The sequence below is a fragment of the Odontesthes bonariensis genome, chromosome 1, assembly GCF_027942865.1.
Source record: "Odontesthes bonariensis isolate fOdoBon6 chromosome 1, fOdoBon6.hap1, whole genome shotgun sequence".
NCBI classification, from domain to species: domain Eukaryota; kingdom Metazoa; phylum Chordata; class Actinopteri; order Atheriniformes; family Atherinopsidae; genus Odontesthes; species Odontesthes bonariensis.
The window spans coordinates 18,803,423-18,822,368 of record NC_134506.1 but is presented as its reverse complement, the minus strand read 5'-3'; the positions used below and the strand labels follow the sequence as shown (position 1 = coordinate 18,822,368).

The window sequence follows — 18,946 nt, the reverse complement described above, 5'->3', positions numbered from 1 at the left end:
CTTGTTTCATTATCCATACAGAGTTCCTTCATCTATAGCTTACTGTATAAGAAGGGAAGGCATGGATGGCTCTGACAGTTTCAGCATTGTATGCTGTTGAAGGATTCCTCAAAAAAGTCTCACTCTCAGTCTTCTCCAAAACACTCCCCCACTCCTACAGTTAAATCCATCTTTCTCTTTCTCAAATATTAATAGGCGGGACTGGAAAACGCAAATCTGCCATGTGACTGCTGGCCAGACTAATCTTTGATGGTGTGTGACGCTCTCAGTTGTAGACGATGTACAAAATGCTGAGAATGTGACAGATACATTTGCTATATTTGAATGTATTTTTAACGAGTCAAACACAAGCCTATTTTCCAATGAATCCGCACGAGTGCCGCCATCTTTCGGAACAACTAGCTGTAGATGCTGCTGCTCTGGATGACACCAGGTAAAAATATAAAACACATGTTTTGACCATTGAACTATCAGGGTTTGACAGTAACCACAACATCAATCTTTTGTTGAATTTGTTCTCCACTGAGAAAGCCCTTCCAAATCCTTCTCATGTGCTCCTTCTGCTCAATTAAGAGCTCTTAGATACAACTTTACACTAATTTGCTTTTTTATATATATTAGAAATAAAAATAAAATAGGATGTGAGAACAAAAAGCACTTTTAATCCCATTACTGTAAAGAAAGAATTTTTATTTCTTTGGAAATTAGCACTTTTTGTCAGCAGGGTACTAATGCTCTAATTTATTCTGGGAGTTTGCTCACTTTAATTTTCTCTACTCTCTTTTTGTTTTCAGTTGTCATTTGTGAATATTGATTTTATTAAATCTCTTTATCTGTGAACTCAGTCACTTTGGTGCAATAAAAATCAGTTAAGGCCAGCAACAGAAGAACCAGAATGGGAAGTTGTCTGTTGCTTTGTTTTAAATCATCAGTGAAAGAAATAAAGATATTTTGCAGTAAAAGCAATTCCAAGAAAATATTTTTCATAGGGAGCTGAGAGAACAACCTCAGCTTACATTAATATTAATTTGATCAAGTGACTCAGTGCCATAGTCTCAGACATTTATCAGCTCTAGCTCAGATCAGCATTGATGGGAACACAATGCCCAGGTGCACAATGAGGTCACTTGAGGTTGCAAGGGTGTGCGTAGGTTACTTTTTTGTCATGGAAACACATGTTTATTGACCACAATAGGTCAATATTACTACTGGCAATTATACTGACTCTTGTAGAGGTGTAACTATGTGTAAAGAACCCTTTGAAATATGTGACTATGAAAAATGGTATAAGAAATTTTCAATGGCCACGTGAGAAAGTGCATAAAAAATTTGCACTTGACTTGTCAACCAGGCAACCTTGACAAGTGAGTTTTCTTACCTCTCACGTTGAGTGACATGCGAACCAATCATTTTCCTAACCCTAATACGTATTTTGCTGCCTAAAGATAAACAGGTCAATTAGGCACCTAAACCTAATCAAACAGCTATTGAAAGCAAAAGTAAACAGTGAGGGAAAATTAAACACAAGTGCAAAAATGCCTCCTTACATGGAAACACTTGTGGTATCAGAGATGCTTGTGCAGCTTAGATCTGTTGGCAGCAACAAGCAAACCTGTGCAGCTGTTTGAGTTGACTTGTAGGACTTGATGTTTATTTGCGTGGTCCCTTTAAATCCCTGTGGTCAAAGTAATTAAGATGTTCAACTGTTAATGATTGTGTTCAGTCAAGCAAAACAATTGTGTCCTTTATCTGAGTTGAGCATAATAGTTGCCTGTGGTTTACATACCTCTTTCCACTTGAGGAGAGTATTGCATAAATTATTAAAATATAGAAATGATGAGCCTTGTATGTGCAGTATTATCTAAAGCAGAATTATAGAAAAATAAGTTTCTTTTTTGTCAGTCATCAGAACCCCCCCCAACATCACTGCACTGTGTTGCTACAGGAATCTGTCTTATGTGCCTCATGTCGTCATTCTCTCTAATCTCACGTGCCACCCACACCCTGCACGCAGGCTTGTGATGCCATCACTACACTTTAAAGTGTGTCAAATGAATGGTGGGTTCAGCCAGGTCTGTGTCGCTATGGAGATGGGGATACCTAGAGACTTGAGAATCTTGCCTTCCATTTCTTTATGTTATTTAAGACCTTTTAGACATTCAGCATTTTGATGCATAATTCACAGATACAGGCCAGGCGTAAGGCAGGGTTCACATGTATGCATTTCAGGCATCCTGCTTCCCATTCACTTTGAATGGAGTAATGTTACTGCCTCTGGAAATGATTCTGCTCATCTCTAAGTTTGTTCAGTTCAGTCTTGCTTACATACTGTAACAGCAATTCACAACAAAATAATTCCATGCCCCTTTAGAGAATAACTTCGCCAATTACCTTTCAGCAAACACTTGGCATCTGTTTTAACCGTAACCATTCTCGTCTTCAGGGTTTTCAGCCACAGAAGATAAAAACCTAAGTGTTTTTGTAGAACTAACACCAGACCCAGCTTGCAACTAGCAGATGGACATGGTGGCATATCTGGCACCTAAAAAGCCAAATATCTAAGCTGAGACCAAAACATAGAGCCCCATTCATCGCTTCTACATAGACTCCACATGCATGCTGATGTTAGGTATCCTGTAAATAAGCAATTGTTGCTGTGATGTGTGAACAGTTATTAGTTATGTAATAATTTGTTTACGGCTTTTTGTGCGGGCCTCGAGTGAAATAAAAAAGTTAATGCACCCTCACCCATGATGGTTGGCTGATCTAAAGCAGGCTCCATGCATAAAACTGACTAGACTCAGCTCTAAAAACTAAAATATAGTCACTAATGCTTTGCCTTACATTTGATATAAAGTAAAGAAAAACTGTATGAGTCATGGGCACTCTTGTATCTAAGTTACTTTCTGTTTTATTTGATGGCAGGTGACCGACAAATATTATCTTTTCGTGATGAGAAGCCTAAAATCACAGGAGATTTTCGATCAAAGCCTTTTGAAAAATCCAAATGTTGTGGTAGTGGTGTGTGTAAAAACAGTGCTCCGTGTCTTTGTCTCCTTCAGGTGAGCACCTTCGTGTCTGTCCTCAGGGATACACCTGCTGCACATCTGAGATGGAGGACAAACTCAACCAGCAGAGCAAACAGGAGTTTGAGAATATGGTTGAGGAGAGCAGCCGCCATATGAGGACAACATTTATCTCAAGGCATAAAGTGTTTGATGGTAAGTCAACAAGTTTTTACCTTTTTAACATGCAGCGATTGCTATCAATGCTAATTAACATCATTATCACCTCCACTCTATGTTAAATGTACCCAAGAAAAGCACGGTCAAACTTTTGAATACATACAACTGACACCACAGTTATCTATGTACGCTATTAATGTGGAAGAATATTTGCTTTGTAGGGAGTTGTTCATTTTTATTGACTCCTTCGCCACAGAAGTTTTTTGGGTTCACTTTGTCCACAGGGCTATCTCTCCAGCCATCACATCTGCTCTTTCACATTCAGACACCATGGTGATATTATGATTTACTGATTAACCGAAAAAGCAAACACCGCAAATAAGATAACCTTCCACATTGCAACTGTATAAAGAGACGCCAATACTCTTTTTTTGATTCGGATTTAATCCCAAAAACATGACTTTGAGGGACAGAGAGCCAAGAAAATGCTTGACCGAGTTTAATTGGAAGCAATGAACCCAGAGTCACTGAGTTGAGATGGATACTTGACAAAAGAATTGAATGTTGGTGGCTGATAAGTGGATATGAGAGCTGTGTTCAGTCAGGGTGTGTGAGCAGGATATCAGACAGGGTAAACGGAGCTAGTGTGTAGTTTAGTCCAGGATATTGTGGGAGAATAAGCTGGGCAGGCAGGCAGACGGACAAGTCTGAGTGAAAAGATGCTGGTAACTGTTGGATGAGTAACATGCAGTAACTAAGCACTTAGAGCCTTGAAACCTGAGGCAGATACAGGAGATGATCTGCTTAAAGTCAACAAAAAAAACTGTTGGTGAAACACTCAGCATAGCACAATAAGAGTGTTAGCTATTAAGAGTCTGGCAATGAGCGGACTGTGGAGCTGGTTCTCTACTGTGCAAACCACATCAGTTGAAGAGTTATCCATGTCAATCGGGTGGTGGAGAGGAGAGCGCCACACCCAGGTGACAGACAAACACAAGAAAGCACAACACACAAAGGACGAACAGGGAATCCAGACAAAAACGGGAAGGAGAGCAAAAAGAGCAAAATGGAGTGTTTGTGACAGGGTATATATTTACTCTAAATTAAGTTGAGAAATCAATGTGTTAATTCCTTTTTATAGATAAAGGATTTACAAAAAATACTTAAGAAAATTGTACACTTTTGGAACCTTACTCAGTGCTCCTCCGACAAACCTCCTCTCTACCTGTATCTCACTTTAAAGTGTGATAGTGTCATTAGGAATGAAGACATATTTCTAGATTTTTAACACAGATTGATTTCTTAGTTTAGAGGCAAGTGGAGAGAGGAGAGAAAGAGGCCCAAAAAGAGAAATGAGAAAAGCAAAAAAAAAATGCATTTAATATGCTTTAAAGAAAAATATATATCTACACATTTTAAATATATTATATATATGTATATATATATATATATATATATATATATATATATATATATATATTTATATGTTTTGTCTGCACTTGTACTGTTAATCTGTGTCAGATTTCTTGGATTTGTCTTGCAATTTTTCTTTTAATAAATCTGTGGGGTAATTCAAAATCCTATGTGTTATGTAAACTAAAAGCATCTCAACTTCAATGAATAGCATCTTGTGCTTGGTTATGTCAATAAAACCTTGCCTTTGCTGAACATGCTATTTTAAAAAGGATCACTGGGTTGCAGCATCGACCCCATTTAACAGAGAAATGAATGAGCCTGTCTTTTGAAAATATGTTTTCAGTTTTTATATCTGTGTGCAGGAGGTAGAAGGGATGCAGGTTCCTCCGTGCAAAGAGAGATGCTAATGAATTGTGAATCAGAATATTAAAAAGAAACAAACAAAAAACATTTTTTCTGATCATGTGTTACAACCTCAAAACTCCCTGGACCGATCAGTAGGTGTGAGGCTGGAATAAGAGAGATCAATGTGTCTTATATTTTACATTTTTTTTAATTTGTCTCTGCCAGACAACACATTATCCTCCTGACAAATTGGCAATACTTGAACCAATGTTTATTTTTTTTATTATTATTATTATTTATTTGTTTAGTCATAAAGTAATTGCTGTAATCTTTAGTCTCATTTAAAGCCAGCAACAACGAAGTCTCATTTGTATCTTTTACTGCACAAATAATTATATATATATATATATATAATTGGTGACTATAAATTGTCCAAAATTGATAGGCTCCAGTCCCCCCGCGACCCTGTTGGATTAGGCAGGTATAGGAAATGGATGGATGGATGGATGGATGGATATAGCACTGTCTAAAATCATAAACCATACCAAGTCGCATTAGCCATCACTAATAAGACTACATAACATGTTGTCTGATTAGTGCTCTGTGCAGCATATTCCTCTTCTGTAAAAGAGTGCAATTATGTAGGAAGAGCCTTATAACACTACTGTACCACTGCAGGAGGACAGAGTGAAAGTGTTACTTCTAATGTTTTCTTTCTCACTTGAGCTAAGCAGCACTGAGCACAAATAAAAGTTGCACTGTGCTCTGATGGCAGGAAAATAAAGTGCCACATTAATGAAATCTGTAACTCACAGCTTTGTTTGCAGTAACTGAGCATTTTTAAAAATGTGTGGAATTTATAAAACTGGTAATTTCACATGTCCTGATGACAAAGTTATCACCCTCAGATATAGAACTCAGGGAGCACAATATTTTACAGCTTTTCTGGGGAATGGGTGTAATAGATAGACATAGAAGACAAAAAGTTCAAGATATTCAAGATTCTCCAGGCTGTTTGAAATGTGTGACAAATTGATTACAGGACATTAGTGAAGTTGCCTCCAGAATGTCCAAACTGTATATCAGCACATTCGATTGGAACACTTGTGACATGAATCCATGTTCTGCATACGACCAAAATCGCGACACCTGTCAACATCACATCCCTTTTCTTTGCATTAAACTTCATCATTGGGTTTGAATCACCCCTCATCAATTTTACATAACCCTCATTTCTGTCCCCAGTTATTTATAGTCCACTATTATGAAAACGTAAACTTGCTTTTTGATTACTGACTTCTTCTGGAGGCATGTGGGTTTTGATGCATTATTGAGCAATCCTGACTGTTGCACACCAGAATTGAGGCTTGGGTATTCCAAATGTCCAATCTTGTGGGTGAGGACTCTTTTACTCCAACTCTCAACCAGCCTCATTGTTCTCTGATCATATCCCAGCCCAAGTGATACACGGGCTGGAAAAAAGCTGCAGTACTGCACCTCTGCATTCTTTTGGCTCAGTATGATTACACTCCCCACAGGCTTTTGGTTTTACTCCCTGAAAGTATTACTGCCTTTTGTGGTGGCCCAGTAGGTGCTATAAGGTAGCATGAATCAAGGCCAAGAATTGCAATAAATATTTCCAGTCTTTATGAGAGAGAATGCTGGAGATAGATAAAGATTCTGTTTTCTTTCTTTTCTGTCTTACTTTTTCTGGTCTTCCTTATATCATATATTTATATTGTTCTGACTAACAGGGCATAATTACCTGAAAAATCAGTCTGTGTCCTAAATCTGAGACATTGATGTTAGGTCTGCTAAGTTGTACATTTTTCATTATGATTAATCAAAAATGAATTGCTACTTTATTTTTTGTCTTCTGATCTGTTGAAGCAAATGCTCTTTATAAATGTATTTATACCGGCCAAGTCTTTCCCAATAAGAATTTGGCCTTGTCGGCATAATCTGCGTGTGTTGATGTTTTGGGAAATTAACGAGTAGTAGAATCTGTGGCATAGAGCTGACAGAAGAGACTGGATTACTTGGAATCAGCCACTAAGAATCGAGATGGTGCATAATAATTTCAGCATCTCAGAAGGGGAAACAAATGATCAGTTATCTCTTTATCGCTCCTCCTCCTCACTGTGATCGGTTAGAAATGTAAAAGCAAGTTATCGTTTCCTGTAGGAACTGTAGTTTCTGGGATTTTTTTTTGGTCCTCAACACTATCAGGTAACTTGCGCAATCTGCTGGAGGTTGACACGTTGTTGCATGTTTGAGTGATTCATTAACGGTATTGATTATTTTAATGACATTAAAGTTAGATCACATTTCCAAATTATTATTGTTGAAAGTCCTAGTTGATGCATAGAATAACTACTATATATATCACTTCGATATAGATATCAAATACCAAATGGTATCATGACAACAAAAAAAAGTTTTATATTAGGTACTTTGTGTTCAGTATTTTTGATGCTGCATCAATTTATTGTTCTACCTATGCTCAGTGTGCCCCAACATGATTTTGGACAGTCAGAAAGGTTTCCAGAAGGAAAGCTATTCAAAGCAGGGCCACAAGAATCTTTCTTAAATTAGCCATAGCAGTGTGTGCAGCTACTAGCTGTCTGATACAGAAGTGGCATGGCCTTTGAGGGAATACAGTGGCCACAAAATTAGCAAAAAAATGTAAAAGGACCTTCTGTTGGACCCTTGCAATATTGGGGTTTTATCGCTTCAAGGCAGCCAATACCCTAAACGGATTGATAATAAATACATTGCATTTCTGCCTATAGATCCTCATAAATGCTACTCAGGGACTTTAATCAGTCGTAGCTTAGATTATTGAGGAAGTCGCCTTGCTGAGATTATAAATCGTTCAGAGAGATGCTCATTGTTGAAAGCTTACTCTTAAAGCAATACTATGTAACATTTCTACCTTAAAATAACAGTTTGAAAAAAATTGTGCGGCTAGAATGAGTTTTAATATTACGATTGGCCTGTCTCCTATGCCCTTCGGGGGTCTGAGTTGGAATAACTGCTCTATGTAACTTTGCTGGACTGGCCGGAAGCTGAGCGGAAGTACTTCGACTTGCTTTCTGGCACACCTACCGCAAAAACAAATAGACCCCTCTCACGCTCCCAGGTATAAGGCTAAGCTAGCGCAACATTGTCAGTACGATCATCATGGCAGAGGCACCGAAGAAACAGAAGAAGACGTTGACTAATGAAGCAAGGAAGAGAAAGAGAGTTACGACAGTGTCTTAACCGTACATTACCTCCAAGCCTGTAGGGGGAGCTCCATAATGGGCTTTTTGAGAAGTTACATAGTATTGCTTTAAGAGAGATGTAAGACAGAAGAGACCCTCTTGCTATACCTCTTCCTTTCTTTTGTTTTTTCATGAGAATACATATGTCAGTGAGCGCTGTTTTTTTATTTTGGGTAGAACCTGGGTTATTTTTTTTTTTTCATTACTACGAAGAAATTCCTGATTCTTAAAAAGTAAGTTATAAATACTCTCATAGTCAAGATGATTTATTCAAGAGATATATACTTTTTCTTGGCTTCTCTGTCATCACAGTTCACAGATGAGACTTCTATTTTATATGGAAAGTCAAATGAAAGTGAAAGGGAAAACTTAATTGGCTGATGCCTCTACATCTGCTTTTTATGACGCCAATATTGAAATTAATTGAATGTGCTTTGCCAGTGACACAACAATTGTAAATATGTTGTTAGTATTTTCTTTTTTGTGTGTGTCAATCATATAAACTTCAGTAGACCACCATTCGAAAAAAACAATAACAGTTAAACAACATACAGTTGTACTCAAATTTCTCCTAAAATCAACTGATTTCAAGTGATCTGACATGCTGACTTAATGACATGATGAGACTTTCATCTTAAATTCTTAATTTCCTGCACATCCACCAGGAAGAAATTTTAGTCCAATCCTTTGCACAGAGCATCTTCAAATCTGGGATGTAGGAGGGTTTTCTCACATTAAACTGTTTTGTTTCATGTCCTCCCACCACATATCTGTTGGATTAAGGTCAGTAATCAGACTCGGCCATTACAAAACCTTTTTTTTTCTGTAACCATTGTTTCGTTGAACAACTTGTCTGTTTAGTATTGTTGACTTGCTGCATGACCCACTTTCTATTGAAATAAATTTTATGCACAGATATCCTAAGATTTTACCGGTATAAATCAGAATTAATTGTTCTATTAATGATGGCAAACCATATCTAATTAGAACCCTGATACTACCACTACCATGTTTCAAATGTGTTACGGTTTTTATATTTGAATGCTATCTTTTCTCCAAATATAATGCTTTTAATTTGTCACAAGATGTTTCTACTTTGGTCTCATCTGTACTCTTAATATCTTTTTCGAACAGCATTCTGGTTTGCTTACAAGATCTTTAGCAACTTGGCAGCATATTGGTGTGGTGGTTAGCACTGTTGCCTCACAGCAAGAAGGAATCTAGTTTGAAACTCGGCTGGAGCCTTCCTGTGTGGAGGCTGCTTGTTTTCTCTGGGTTGCCTGGCTGCATTCCACAGTCTAAAAACATGCATGTTAGGTTAATTGGTGATTCTAAATTTACTCTTGAAGTCAGTGTGAGCGTGTATGGTTGTTTTTCTCTGTGTTGGCCCGATCATGGTTTGGTGACCTGCCCTGGGCTGCACCCTGCCTCTCACCTGAAGGCAGCTGGGATTGGCTCCAGCCCCGCTGCAACCCTGAATTGGAGTAAGCAGGTATAGAAAATGGATGGATGGTCTTTGTCGCTTCATGCACTTTATTGTCGTTTAATGTTCTTCTGGTGGTGTATTCATGCATATTAAATTAAGCCATTGTTAAATAATCCTTTACTTGCTTGAAAGGTACTCCAGGTTGCTTTATGCTCTGGTATACTGCTGCACTCCTTGCTCTTGGAGCAATCTAGTTTTTATTTGTCTGTGCCAAAAAACCTTTCCATGGACATGTGACTGAGAGAACTCTTTTGTCTAGGTAAAGCATTTAAGAAAACCTGACTGTAATTGCACTTTCAAATCAAATGCCATTCCTACAGGTTCATTTAGCTTTGCCACTAATGGGTATGTAATAGTGTATTATTTTCCTATAATAGAATAAATTACCAATTCAAATATTGTGTCTCACTTCAATTGCCTTTATCTACTTTTAGGTTTAGATTTGTTGGATATTTAAGCTGGTAGAAAATAGAAGTTTAAAGGGTTCGTAAACCTTCAAGCATCAATTTATATCTGTGCAGGTGGTGTTTGAAAACTATTGGTAGATGTGTTACAGTGTAGGAGGTTGGATGACGTTCTTTATTACCTTTCTGTTTGTTATTTGCTCATGATGTACATTTGATCCTTGTAGACTCAGTTGCAGCTCGCGCCTTTCTCTTCTCCCGCAAGACTTCAGCTACAGATTAGTGTGTGTGGTTGGTTTACTAAAGTCTGAGTTGAGCAGCTCCCTTGTTTGGCTTTCTTTGATTGTGCCTCTTTAGAGCTTCTCTGCTCATCGTTGAGAGATGCACTCACCCCCATTCAGACAAGACCCAAGCTAAGACCGACTCAAATAAAACACAGAATTCTCTCTAATCTGTTGTCTCAACAGTTCACAAACCCCGACTGGACTGAGTAAGATGGCAAACACACAATAAGAAAAAGCACCGCTCCAGTTAATTCACACATTTGTTGTTGGAAGCGACTCAGACTTTTTTTTTTTTTTTACCAGACAGAAACAGATTTTCCTAGGCTATTTATCAATCAAAGTTTTGATAGCTCTTCCATTAATTGTTTGATTTATTAAAGCAGTTTGTGCTAAGAATCGCTTACATTTTTTGTGCCCACCAGTGCAGTAAATTGGACTTAAAATGACTTACTCTTCATAATCAACATATTGATCCTCTGTTTTATATTGTGGCCCTTTTAAGAAATTGGAGGGAAAAACAAAGCTTTGGATAAGAAACCAGAGAGGGATGAGTCACAGTCAGCAGTGCACTTCAGAATCGACCTCATTAAAAACAACAGAGAGAAAGATGAGAATCTGTAACCCAGCATGTTGTTAATCATCATCTCAAATGTCTCATGGACTAAAGACGGTTTTCTTTCAAATTAAACACGTTTAATTCTCATTTAGTCAAAGCTGGAATAATTCAGAGCATCCTTTATTATTTCTTTATCTTTACTGTATATAATTGATCATTGAAAAATACAGATTTTTCTCTTTCTAATTGATAGTATGATTTGGGAGAAGTCGGACCTGACTGATGCTGCAGGAAGGGTCAGTCTTGTGATATATGGTACCAGGTTCAGAGGAAACACGTCAACATGGCAACAGTATGTCTGGACTTTCCTTAGAGAAGCCATATGAAGAAAATAACGTGCGATGCATGCGAGTTGTATGACCAGGTGTACACCGTATTAAAGAATATTCTCTGCTTCTGTTGGAGTGATGGGGGATAATTGTTTAGGCTATTTACCACTTTGCCGTAGGGGTAGAAGTTCAGTTTTAAAAGACTTTCAAAGTGATGGACAGCCCCTCTCCTTTTCATAGCCCATTTTTGAGTTTCCTTCTTAAAGAATGCCTTGCACTCTCCTTCACAGAGGGAGACTATGGTAATTTCAGCTCAGTGCTTTAAGGTTTTTGTTAAAGGAATGTGGCTTTCATAAGCTGTTTTCATTTAATGCAGTATGTTGACGGTCAGGCATTTTTTTCACGAGGCTCACCAAATTCAAGTCAATATTTTCATCTGGCTGACAGCAAGTACACACTACTTAGGAAATATTTTTACTTCAGAAATATTGACTTAAAAGTCTGTATATCCAAGGCCAGTCCTCTTCTTCTACTGTATGTGGATATACAGAAACTCCGTTAATTTACCAACTTCCCCAGACATCACAAACTCAGATTCTTTACATTTATTATTCATGCTTGACATTCATTGAAGTACTTACCATGTGAAATTTTGAAAATGCCCACAATTCATAGCTGACATCAAATGGTTACATCAAAAGATGATCTCAAAGGTCCTCATTATAATACACTGGCTCTACTTCGGGGCTGTAGTCAGGAGCTGAAATTATAAACATCATTTTTGTCATTACAAGCATTGTGATATCTAAAAGGAAAGTAAACTATTAGTTCACTTAAGATTTTGAGAGCTCATAGTTAATATCCTTATTTTAAGAAGTTATGTCTGTTTTTCTTTTGCAGACTAGTTTGATGGCTTGAGCACAATTAATTACTCCACACAAGCACCACTGTTGCAGTGCTTGATTTTGTGGACTGATTTGTAATTCCCATTATCCTTTGTGCATAATATAATAGCCACCATCATTAATTTATACTATGAACACATTGAATAAGGAGGTTACGCGTGACACAGTGCAAGATTCTGATTAAGTTTGGCCTCATTTAGACATTAAACTCTGGTTAAAAGTGTGTCTGCTACGGCCAGCTAGATTCTGAATTAGTTTAGGTAAACTGAGAAAAAGTCCACTCATTTAAGAAATAAAAAAACTGGTATAACAAGTTATTGTATAGTTGTCCTCAAATGTATTAATTGAAGAAGTCTATAGCTATATTAGCTTTATGTTCCTCCCACCATCTTCAGCTGTAGACATTTTTATTTTTCTCACCTATTTGCAGTAAGTAAAAAATGTAAAAATTATCATATCCTATACATTGTACTGTACATTTATGTAATAAAACTCATCAGTGCATACCTGTTCGTCCAGTAATTGAGCATCAACCCCGGCAGCATATGATTAAATGATGTGTTACTTATCAAACCACTTTGTGTGCACTCAATGTCAAACAAATGCTTTTCTTCCTTCTTTCCTTTTCTGCCTTCAGCAGCATGTTGCTGCATCTTTCTTCATTCTTGCTACCTGTGGATCAGTGGAATACATGAAACCATTTTCAAGAATGTGTACCGTTTCAACTGTATACAATAAGTCCTCTAGTCAAAAAATAGTCCATTACGCTTCTAGATCACTCTGCAGATTACCTCTAAACTATCTAGGAGTGACATTTTCATTGCAAATATAACATATAAACTATTTTTCAGATGACAGTACACATTGAGAGCATTTGCAAACTGTTCCAGCACTTTGTGATATTGTGTAACAAAAGAAAATTGAAATATACACACTTTTTCCTCAAGGGGCTTAAGTCATACACCGTAAATTGCCCAACATCATTACTTTACATAAAAACTGTCCATAAAAAAGTGTGAAGAAAATGAACAATCTATGACCATGGCACTGTGACTTAGAATTCTATACCTCGATAGAGAGGACATGAGGCACAAAACAAATGTATGGGACACAAAGGACACTATAGGACTCTGTAACCTTCTGACGGTACAAGGCCTTCATTACACAAGAGATGACACTGAATTACACTCAGGGCACGGCACTGACGCCATTGATTTGACCCCTACAGATGAAACCCCTCTGACAGTCGCATGTCCGTTTCTGATGAAATCTAAAACCATGTGGACAGGCAGTTCCTAGAAGTGTTCATAAATAAATAACCTCTGTTTTGGTGTCCCTGTGTTAACCTAAGTGAATGTAGGGAAGGCTGCAAGTCTCCAAGGACTGTGCAGAATGGGGTCTCTCTGGCACTGCTTTAACAGAGAGTCGGTGGATGCCTCCATCAACTGGCACAGGCTGCAACCTGGTGTCACTTCTGTACTTCAGGATGGATGGCTCTGCAGGGCCTGGACACCGTTAACTCTGTCCCACTGGTAGGCTTCAAGGAGAGACTATGAGAGGCATGTCTTTCCACAAGCGTCTGCCGCAACAAAATGAGAAGGAAATCCACTAGCCATACAGGGCAGTGTGATTCTTCTTTTCAATGTATCTATTAGATTTTAACTTTGTGTCAGATGTTGAAACTCATACACTGTGAAAACTCACTTACAAAAAATTCCATCCTCGGGATATTGAGTTTGCCTGGTCTACAGCTGAGATCATGCCTTCTTTCAGAGGCATATGAAAAATTTTACCCCCCTCCTGCAAACGTGCTGATATGCTTCCCTCATAGATCCTCACTGTTTCTTCTCCTTTTGATTTCCATGCATCATTTGCAACTGACTGAATGTGGTGACCGTGAGGTTGGCATAATTTTAGCTTAGTATTCACTTGAGATGTGACAGTGAGTAATTGGCATGTCATGCCTTACGAACGACTGGAGCAAAAGCGAGTTGGCATCAGGAGTGCTGAAAGGAAAACAGTGATGGTCTTGCATTGCTGAATAAACCCTCTTTTTTAATCTGTCCAAAATACTTTTTGCTGCAGTGTGTACTCAACCATTCTGCTGGTGCATCTATTGATTTATTGTAAATTCTCCTGTTTACACTTTTTATTGAACCCTGTGGTGAATATCTAAAGGAGAAATTGATTTAAAAATACACCAGTGGCACTTCTTTAAATAGTACAATGGTAACTATGGCAGCATTTTAACACTGTTACGAAACATTAAGGAGTATGTTAACCATCAAAGACACAGACCTGGACAATCTTATGTCCCAAATGAGCACTTTATTGTTCCACAGCAGACCATTTTCAGTTCAACTCAGGACAATGACAGAGCTCATTACCATCACGTGTGTGTACCATATAATATATTTGTAGACACTGTCATGTTGTCATAGTTTTAGTTATAGAGGACTATTCAAATTGACATTTGCAAAGCTCCAGATTTTTGTGCTTGCCAAGCATATGACTCATTACCAGTTTAGTACAAATAAAGGTAAATCTGAAGAGCAATCACATTTCCAAGCAATTTCTCAATGTCTAAAAAAGTTAAGCAAAGGTAAATTTCTTTGTTTACTCAAACAAAAGAGGAGTCAATGCGATGTATCCCACATCAACATCACTACTGACCAGCATTAGACGCTTTGAAAAAAAATCATCCACACAGGACATCCTCACAAGTTCACAGGTTTTACTCTCCATTACTGGACACACAGATATGCACAAGTGAGTTTTATTACAGTAAATTTACAGGACGACTTTCATCCTCTTAAATGTTTGCACACTTTTTCGGATTTTGCACTTTCAAATATCCCCGTTGCCCATGTTTAAGGCCCTCTATGCCTGCAAAGATTTGCAAACAGTGCTAACATTCATGAAAATGTATGACAGACAGCATCTAGCCCGTAATGTATTTCCCTACAACTTCTGTGTCCAGCCATGGCTGTACTCTTGCTCCAACAAAAGTTAACTGTCATTTTGAAATGACACAGTAACAAGGACAAAAATGAACAACACTCTCTTCTTATTCCCCCTCCCCCAACCCTTCTGAGAACCTCAGTATTCTCAGTGAGGCACAGGAAACACTCCGCAGGATGGATTAGTCTGACAAAGCTCTGCATGGACGCTTTCACAGGGAGAGGCACTTCAACAGCCAGGTTGAGACAAAGCTGCTTATCCACAGGGTCACTGTAATGTAATGGTGTATGCAGCCAATTTGCTCCTTGCTATTCAAAGACTGAATATCATCCAAGGGAAGAATTCACTTAGAATTCCTGAGCATTGCTAATTGACTTCTCCAGTTCTTCCCAACACTGAACTCTGTTTCAGATCTCAGATGATGCCCTCAGCAAAGGAAGCTTTTGTCAGTAAAATTAACCGAACATACAAGAGGAACTTGCCCCTGATATTTAGAACAGAACAGAAGTGTGAAAGTAGTTAACTTTGCAACTCCTTTTTGAAAAACCTATCTCATTCAGTTATTTCAGTATTATTGCTAAAAAAAATGTTCATACTTTGTCATTAGATAGGTAGGTTTATTAATTGTGCCCTTCGCTGTGGGTTAGATATTATCAATTTATTATAGTTTAGCAATCATATTATAATATCTAATATGAGACAGAAAATATTGCAATAAAAGCCTGCTGATGGTTTGCAAATCCCAGAACGGTTTAGGCCCAAAATACATCTGTGATATGTTCAGAGAATATAAACCCAGCAGAGCTCTTAGATCCAAGGACTCAGGTCAGCTGGTCCAGTCCAGAGTCCAGACTAAACACAGAGAAGCAGCATTTAGCTGTTATGCTGCAAACAAGTGGAACAAACTGCCAGTGGAGATTAAACTTTCACCAAATGTAGACATTTTTAAATCCAGGTTAAAAACATTTCTTTTCTCATGTGTCTGCATGGAATCTGCACGGTATCTTTTAACTTATCTGGACTGTTGCTTGTTTTTAAATTCATTCAAATTATTTTATTTGTTTCTTTATATTATTTTATGTATTTTTAATGCTTCTTACACTCCCTGCTGCAATGCTTTTATTTTATGTAAAGCACTTTGAATTGTTTTGTATATAAAATGTGCTATACAAATAAATTTGATTTGATTTGATTTTGATTTTGAATATATTATGAAAGTGAAGAACTTGCAGAGGTGCCACCAATGATGTAACTGCAGTCAAAGGAAGTAATGCTTCTGCATTAGGTGAGCATCATAGTTTAGTTGCATGCAATGATGTGCAAGGCTATCTCTATGGTTTTCATTTAGAAAATACAAAAATATAGTAATATAACACTTTCCCACATACAAACAATCTTATTCCCTAACTCATACATATGTTGTCTGGTTGAAATAAATAAAAATAGACAAATCAATACAAGCCACACACTCTACTCCATCCACCAGTTTTAGCTTTGATTATGGCACTTATTAGCTGTGGCATCATTTTGATTCGTTATGCAAACAGGCAACATTCATTTCCACCAAGACTCACATTATTATATGTCAGTTTTATATTATATAGAGTTTTTTGTATTGATGACAGAAGTTTTAGACAACTCCATAATTCTCTTGAGTTCATTACAAAAATCCTCAGTGTATTAAAGGTCTTTACTTTGTGGTGGCCAATCCATGCATGGATATTATCACCATCCACCATTTTAGCCCTATCAACCCCGACATTGCCATCTCTGAATGTGCCTGTGTCTTCGGGGAGGAAAATAAAATCCATTGATGGATAAACTTGGTCATTCCGTTTATATAGCTGATCAACTTTTTTTGAGCACATAATGTTGCTGAACTTAAATTTGACCAAGTGAAACCAACTTTTTTTTAATTAGCCTCTTTTCTTGAGGGTAGTAGTTTAGTCTCAATTCTTTTATATGGTTTCAAATTGCTTGTATGAAAATGATCCTACTTTCTCTACTAAAAATTGCTGTGTTCTGCGTTTGATTTATTTCAATCTGATTTCACCAAACCTTTGTGAGCCCTGATCACGATCATTTCTTCTAGTCATAATTCCTCCCCAGATAGTGGCTCACAGCTATCCTTTATGTTCAAATAATTTGTGGGATGATAAACTGATTTTAGTTGTAGTTTGCTTTGTGTGCTTGATGCTTTACATAAAGACAAGGCATTTAAAAGAACAGCATAAAGCAGCAATTTAAAGAGAAAAAAAAATTGAATAAAAATTAAAAACACAGTTAAAAGCAATCAAAGAAGAGGGGAAAAAGAACTCAACCATACGCACACCGAAAGAGAAATGTTTTTAACCTGGATTTAAAAGTGCTTACAGTTGTGGCTGATTTCAGTTCTGCTGGTAGTTTGTTCCAGTTGTGTGCAGCATAACAGCTAAAAGCTGCTTCACCGTGTCTAGTTTGAACTCTGGGCTCCACTATCTGACCTGAGTCAGCAGATCTCAGAGCTCTACTGGGTTTATACTCTGCTAGCATGTCATTCATGTATTCTGGACCTAAACCATTCTGTGATTTGTAGACGAGTAGCAGAACTTTAAAATCTATTCTGTATCTGACCGGGAGCCAATGTAAAGACTTGATAACTGGGGTTATGTGATCTGATCTCTTAGTTCTGGTTAAAACTCGGGCTGCAGCGTTCTGAATGAGCTGCAGCTGTTTGAGACTCTTTTGGGGGAGTCCAGTCAGAAGACCGTTACAGTAGTCAAGTCTGCTGGAGATGAAAGCATGAATCAGCTTCTCCTGATCTGTTTGGGACATGAAACCCTTAATTCTGGATATGTTCTTAAGTTGATAAAAGGCTGATTTGGTGACTGATTTGATATGATTGTTGAAGGTCAGGTCTGAGTCTATCAGCACGCCGAGGTTCCGGACTTGGTCTTTAGTTTCTAGAGACAGTGACTCAAGATGTTTACTGACAGCAAACCTCTTCTTTTTGTTGCCAAACACAATGACCTCAGTTTTTTCTTGATTTAACTGAAGGAAATTTTGGTTCATCCACTTTTTGACTTGCTCTAAGCAGTCGCACAATGACTCTATAGGACTGCAGTCATCTGGAGACAGTGCGAAATATATCTGTGTGTCATCTGCATAGCTGTGGTAGTTGACTTTAGAGTTCTTCAGAATTTGACCCAGAGGCAGCATGTATAGAGTGAACAGAAGGGGTCCAAGAACTGACCCCTGAGGAACTCCACATGTCATAGCCACTCGATCAGATTGATTACTTCCAATAGTCACAAAATAACTCCGCTCCTCCAAGTAGGACCTGAACCAATCTAGGACTGTCCCGCTGAGTCCTGCCCAGGTTTCCAACCTGTTCAGCAGTATACTGTGATCCACAGTGTCAAATGCAGCACTGAGATCCAACAGGACCAGAACTGACACCTTGCCTGAGTCAGTGTTCAACCTTATGTCATTTAACACTTTAATAAGAGCCGTTTCTGTACTGTGGTGAGGTCGGAAGCCTGACTGAAATTTGTCAAGGAGTCCACTGGAGTTCAAGAAGTTACTGAGTTGATTAACCACTTTCTCAACAATCATGGCTATAAAAGGAAGATTTGAGATGGGTCTGTAGTTGGTTAAAATGGAAGCATCCAATGTTGTCTTTTTTAGGAGTGGCTTGATGGCAGCTACTTTTAAGGGTTTAGGAAATGTGCCTGATTGAAGTGAGCAGTTTATTATTTGCTGCAAATCTGTTTGGATAGAGCTTACAATAGTTTTAAAGAAGTCAGATGGCATTGTGTCAAGACAGGATG

General features: G+C 37.9%; 1 protein-coding gene across 3 annotated transcripts in view; it reads left to right on the top strand.

Annotated features, from left to right (window-relative positions):
* Window positions 1-18,946, top strand: part of gpc6a (glypican 6a) — a 155,682-nt gene that overhangs the window by 32,108 nt on the left and 104,628 nt on the right. For all 3 annotated transcript variants that reach the window (XM_075450630.1, XM_075450550.1, XM_075450499.1), the window contains exon 2: window positions 3,063-3,221. In XM_075450630.1, coding sequence (XP_075306745.1) covers window positions 3,113-3,221 — 109 coding nt within the window. In that variant the 5' untranslated portion in view covers window positions 3,063-3,112. The remainder of the gene's footprint in view (window positions 1-3,062; window positions 3,222-18,946) is intronic.